General features: G+C 42.3%; 1 protein-coding gene across 1 annotated transcript in view; it reads right to left on the bottom strand.

The window, feature by feature from the left end:
• Window positions 1–1,725: 1,725 nt before the first annotated feature.
• The window catches only part of Actr10 (actin related protein 10 homolog), a 29,790-nt gene continuing 25,264 nt past the window's right edge, over window positions 1,726–6,251 (bottom strand). The window contains 3 exon segments of the mRNA XM_004649018.2: window positions 1,726–2,082; window positions 3,745–3,946; window positions 5,357–5,438. Of these exon segments, the coding sequence (XP_004649075.1) occupies window positions 1,901–2,082; window positions 3,745–3,946; window positions 5,357–5,438 (466 nt within the window). The 3' untranslated portion in view covers window positions 1,726–1,900.

Here is a 6,251-nt window from a genome sequence, read left to right as displayed (position 1 = left end):
TGGCCAGTGGGAGAGTTGTGAGGTTCGAACTCCAGCAACCTGAGGCTGACAGCTTTGTGGAAGCAGCCACTTAAAGGCCTGAGCTAGGGCCAGGCCCCCCCCCTTTTTTTTTTTTAACTTGACATTTTGGTATCTCAAATAACCATAGACCAGGAATGTACATATAGCATTTAGCTTTTTATTTATTTATTTAGCACTTAGTTTTTTTTTTTTTTAAAATTTATGTAGGTTTACGAGTTTATTATTTTTTAAAATTTTATGTATGTATATATGTATGTATGTGTGGCCAGCTCAGCCCAGCAGGGGGCGGGGCTGGCTGGCATGTGGTGCTGGGGATTGAACCGCGGTCCCTGTGCTTTGCTAAACTTGTTCTAAGTAGGTGCTTTAGACCACTGAGCCATCTCGCCAGCCCAGCACTTAAGTTTTTAAAATGGCACAAGTATTTTTTTGTTACAATGTCTAGTTTAACTAATTTTGGAGTACATTTTTTTTAATGTATTTGGTACAGGGTCTCACTACACAGCTTGAACTCAGCGATCCCTTTTCAGCCTCCCCAGTGATGGGATTACAGGCGTGTGCAACCACCCAGACTGTGGCATGGCATGTGGTACTGGGGATTGAAGTGTGGACCCTGCGCTTGCCTAAGCAGGCACTTTAGTACACTGAGTGATCCTGCAGGCTCTGGGAAAAAAAAAAAAAAAAAAAATTATATATATATGGGAGTCGTGGTGCCTTTTACAGTGAAGAGCTACTACTTTAGAGGGCATGGAGGCAGTCAACAAAAGTTTGTATCTTTTGATTTTGCTTTTCTGTTGGGTGTTTAAGACTAAAATGGGACCTGTGTTAAAAATCCGCCCTTTTTTCGATTTGATTTGAAACTGTCTCATTGCTATATGTTTATGAATAAAACTTTGAAAAGAAAAAAAAAAAGCCGCTCTCACCCCCCCAAAAAAAAATCCGCCCTTTCTTTGGGGTGGGGGGATGGAACTGGGGATTGAACTCAGGTCCTTGTACTTGCCAGGCAAGCACTTATTCTACTGAGCTATCTCCCCAGCACCCTAAAAGCTGACCTCTTGCTACCTCCTCAGGACCTAACTTGGAACCACACATAGAGCCTCAGTTCTTCTGTGTCAGCCACCAGGTGAGTCAGTCCTTGCTAAGCCAGGTTTTTGTTTTTTGTTTTTTTTTAATTATTTATTTATTTTTATTTATTACATTTATTTATTGTGTGTGTGTGTGTGTGTGGCCAGCTCAGCCCACCAGGGAGCGGGGCTGGCTGGCATGTGGTGCTGGGGATCGAACCGCGGTCCCTGTGCTTTGCCAAGCCCGTTTCAAGTAGGTGCTTTAGACCACTGAGCCATCTCTCCAGCCCCTAAGCCAGGTTTTTATGAAAGCATGGGAGACATTTCCTGGTGACTCTTCTGGCATACTATGTATCACTGACTTTTGTCCTTTGTGATCCATCAATCTTCTTGGTCAGCACAGGATCTCATCCAGTTATCGGATGTCACAGAAGAGGTCCCTCACGTCCTGGGTCCTTGGTGGGCCAGGGAGAAAAGACTGGTTGTCCTGTTTAGTTCGGTCTCTGAACCTCAGCTGTCAAACATCCAGAAGGGAAGCTTAATGCAACTACACTGTAGTGGGAGACCGCCAGGACAGATCCTATACAGAGGGAGAAGCATCTTCTTTTTGAAAGTTGAACTATGTAACAAATACCCCAAAATAAACTGTTTAAATTTGTTTTATTTTTTATTGATATAAATACAAGAGAAGCAAAGGCAAATGAAGAGAAGCTTCTACTTCCACTGAAGTGGTCTGTCTATACTAGAGCACCCCACAAACATTCTTCAGTTTGCTTAGAACTATTTGAAGTGAAACAAACTTGTATGTAATCAAACTTTTATTTCTCAGTGGAAAATGCTCTCTTCATCAGCGGTGGCTGGGCTTTTCCAACGTCAAACATCATCTCCAAAGGCGGATTATTGAGGCAGCACCAATCAGGGATGCGGCCTGTCTGATTATAGTATTCCTTTGAAACTGACCGGCTCCCAAGTATATCTTGCAGTGCTCCAAAAATAGCCCCTGTGTGGTAAAAGTAATTAGCAAAGATGAGACCATTGTACCAGAAAGCTTTAAGTATATACACACCCACTACACGAAGGGTGGCTCGATTCAGCCTGTTCACACTTCAGACTCACTGCACTGGTTTTCAGGAAGGGGAGAAGGCAGAAGTCCTGGATCAGAGGTAAGTGAACTGGTGAACACGGCACCACAGGTTACTGTTCCTGGAAGGTACAGTGGTGTGGAAGACGCGGACAACTTCGTGCAAACACAATCAGATCGGACACTAAATTTTCTTTGCCGCAACTCTATGGTTACATGTCAGTCAACAAAATGGCACTGTGTGCCACACCAGTCCCACCCCCGGGGTGCACTGAGCTGGTGAATGAGTCGAGCATGGTGGTGCATGCCTGTAATCCCAGCACTAGAGAGGCCGAAAACAAGAGGATCACTATGAGTTCCAGCTGTGTAGTGAGACCCTGTGCCAAACACATGGGGAAAAAAAAGGCACTGTAAAATTAATAAGCAGCATTTTTTTTTTTGTTTTTTTAAATTTCAGAACACGTAATACCACTCAAGCCTGTTTATTTTTTATTTTTTGATGGAACCAGCGACTGAACTCAGGCCCTTGCGCTTGCCAGGGAAGCGCTTATTCCACTGAGCCATCTCCCCGGACCCAATAAGCAGCATTTTGAAGCCCTAAAATTCTATATTAGAGACTTTAGAAAGACATGATGGATAAGGCAGTCTTCTTTTTTTAAAGGCATTACAGGTGCGTGCCAGCACTCTGGCCAAGTTTGTATGTATGTATGTATTTATGTTTCTGAGACAGGGTCTCGTTACACAGTTCGTGCTGGCCTTGTGCTCACTTTTTGTAGTCCCCAGGCTATCTTGAACTTCTAGCAATCCTCCTGTCTCAATCTCCCAAGTGCTGAGATTATAGGTGTTTGCCACCATGCTCAGTTCCAGGGCCAACACGGGGTGCCCAGGGTTCAGGGGCCAGGGATTGAACTTGGGACCTCGTGCTTGCCAGGTAGGTGCTTATGCCTCTGGGCTATCTCCGCAGCCCAATAGTTCAATTTATTAAGTGGACAGTTTTGAGCACTTAATCCTCTATTTTAATAAGGCCACTCAAGTAATATCCTTCAGAAACAGACAAATATAATATTTGTATATTAGGGCCAGGGAGATGGCTCAGTGGAATAAGCGCTTTCCTGGCAAGCTCAAGCGCCAGAGTTCAATCCCCGGTTCCGCAAAGAAAAAAAATTTTGTATTTTAAAAACTTAATTCTAAGCCAAGGATGGTGGCATATGTTTATAATCTCAACACTCAGGAAGCTGAGGCAAGAGGACTGTTGTAAATTTGAGACCATCCAAAGCTACAAAGTGAGATCAAGGCCAGCATGAACTTCATAGCAAGAACTTGTCTCAAAGAGAAAAAAACGGGCTGGTGAGATGGCTCAGTGGTCTAAAGCACCTACTTGGAACAAGCTTAGCAAAGCACAGGGACCGCAGTTCAATCCCCCAGCACCACATGCCAGCCAGCCCCGTCCCCAGGTGGGCTGAGCTGGCCACACACACACACACACACACACACACACACAAAATAAATAAATAAATAAAAATTTAAAAAAAAAAAAAAGAGAAAAAAACAAAACAAAACAGAACAAAATTCCATTCTTACCTCCCAACCAGGCTACACAATTAGCCTTTGCAGGTGGAGTATGAATTCTGAATGTTTTGGTGCCAAGTGCTTTTTGGTATTTTGGTTTTTCTACCAAGTATCTTATTTCTGCAAGTAACCTGTGGAGAAATCCTGGCAACATAGATGTGCCACCTATGACTACCAAGTTCTCGGCAAGTTGTTTTCTGGTGTCTATTGGGCACTGTATTAAAAGGAATAAAAAATTATCCTTAATTAGATACATAGCTCAACTGAAGACAATGTACACAGGTATGTAGTACAGATCAGGCAGGTTGCTATTTGTATTACAAAACAGGCTCCTGCCAGGTTTCTGTCATGTAACCACCATAAGAGGATTCACACAGAGAGACACAAGAAGAAAGAAAAAAAAGCACTTGAAAGATTTTTTTCTGGGGGGCCTGCCCATTAGCTCAGTTGTTGAAGAGTTTAACTGAGTGCTCCAACAAAGCAGTGAGGCTCAGGATGCTGTGGTTCGAGTCCCGTATCCTTAAGCCCTCAATCCTTGCCAGACCTGCCCTGAAGGCATCCTGAGCCAGTCAAAAAAAAAAAAAAAAAAAAAAAGATTTTTTTCTGTTTTCAAATACTTAGAAAAATCTCATATTGTAGTATCTTAAATCTCCCAGCCACATAACTGTAATAGTATGTCTTTTCAAAGCAGAATGACTTGAGTTAGGCGAAGAGCATAAAAAAAGTAACTCTTGGCAAAGGGACATAGGTAGAAACTTAAGTTTTTTACATTATTATGCCCAGAGCAAGTTGCTGAGTCGGAAGATAAATTACATTTCCATTCTAAGAATCAGGAATGATAAAGTCTTTCACTGAGCGGAGCCCTAGAGGTGGACAGTATCTTCCAATGTGATGGTATTTCAGATAGATCTGTTACGTGGTCACTAAACAAAAGGGACATATCAGATGCCCCGTGGAATTTATTCATTTGCAGATGGAATCTCACTATGGTCCCTAGGCTGGCCTCAAACTCCTTGGCTCAAAGGCCGTCCTGCTACCCTGTGGAGCAGCGGGGACCACAGGCACACATTACTGCACCTGGCTGAGCCCCACGCAGTCTAAAATTCCACACTAGCCAAATTAGAAGGAACCACAAGCTACCTAAGTATAATATAAAAATCTGATAACCCTGTTCTGAAAAAAAAATGCATTTATCCATGGTAATGCTTTTTCATATATATGAACGTAGGTGTCATATCTCATAGCTAAAGTAAAACTCATTAACTTAAACAACAAGAAAACTAATAAAATGTAAAATAATGTCTTGGTAGGGGGTGGCACACAAGTGTAATCCAAGGCTGAGTCTGGAGGACTGCTGAGCATTTGAGGCCAGTTGGGGTACAAAAGAAATTCAAGGCCAGCCTAGATATAGTGAGACCATGTCTCAAAACAAAACAAAACATCAGAAAAGGAATTACAAGATAGTAAAATTCAAGAGGACTAGTTCGTGGGATAAGGGATTTAAAAATGGACAAGAAAACTCCCTGCAAGTCTTTGTAAAACCTTAAAAACAATACACAAGGAAAATATAGAAAAAAATTCCAAATTTTTCTTTAAAAGACAAACTTTTCACAAAGTAAAATACCTGCAGAAGAGAATCCAATATTAATGTGGCAACTGATTTCTCTTCATTATCTTGTTCAAAAAGAATTTCCACAACTGAATCTCTAACGAGATTAAGAGAAAGAGAATACTTTGTTGACACTGTGTATGATGCAGAATAAACAGCTGTAGCATTGACACAATATTAAGTACCAGCACTATGTTAATGCAGAATTATTATTAAGTACAAGGCACCCTCACTTGCACTTTGCCATTCTTTTTTGTTTTTCTTTTGGCAGAAGCAGGGATCGAACTCAGGCCCTAGCGCTTGCCAGGCAAGAGCTTATTCTACTGAGCCATCTCCCTGCCCCTCACCCTCACTTGTAAATGCCCCTCACCCTCACTTGTAAATAAGCAAGAGCTTATTCTACTGAGCCATCTCCCTGCCCCTCACCCTCACAGTTCCCAGCTCTCAGGGGCTACAGGAGGCTTCAGCGAGCCAGATCCCAAGCATTTGCCTCTAGTAACATGTATAACTCCTCACACTGGGCAACAGATGAGGATCAGTATTCTGTGCAGCTAAGACCCAACAGGCCTGTAAGGATTCTTTTCTTTTCTTTTCTTTTCTTTATTTATGTGTGTGGCCAGCTCAGCCCACCAGGGGGCGGGGCTGGCTGGCATGTGGTGCTGGGGGATTGAACCGTGGTCCCTGTGCTTTGCTAAGCTTGTTCTAAGTAAGTGCTTTAGACCACTGAGCCATCTCACCAGCCCTGTAAGGATTCTTTTTAAAAAATATATGACAAAGATTCTACTACCTAATAAAATATCCAGTTTCTCTAAAATTAAAAAAGAACTTAGTTTTGAGTAGCATGATGAGGCTCTTTGGGGTAACAGAGTATTTCTTTTTTATTTTGTTAAGGTGCTTGCTTTTCTTTTTC

The sequence above is a fragment of the Octodon degus genome, unplaced genomic scaffold (genome assembly GCF_000260255.1).
Source record: "Octodon degus isolate 3935 unplaced genomic scaffold, OctDeg1.0 scaffold00007, whole genome shotgun sequence".
NCBI classification, from domain to species: domain Eukaryota; kingdom Metazoa; phylum Chordata; class Mammalia; order Rodentia; family Octodontidae; genus Octodon; species Octodon degus.
This window is presented reverse-complemented; position numbering and strand designations above follow the sequence as displayed.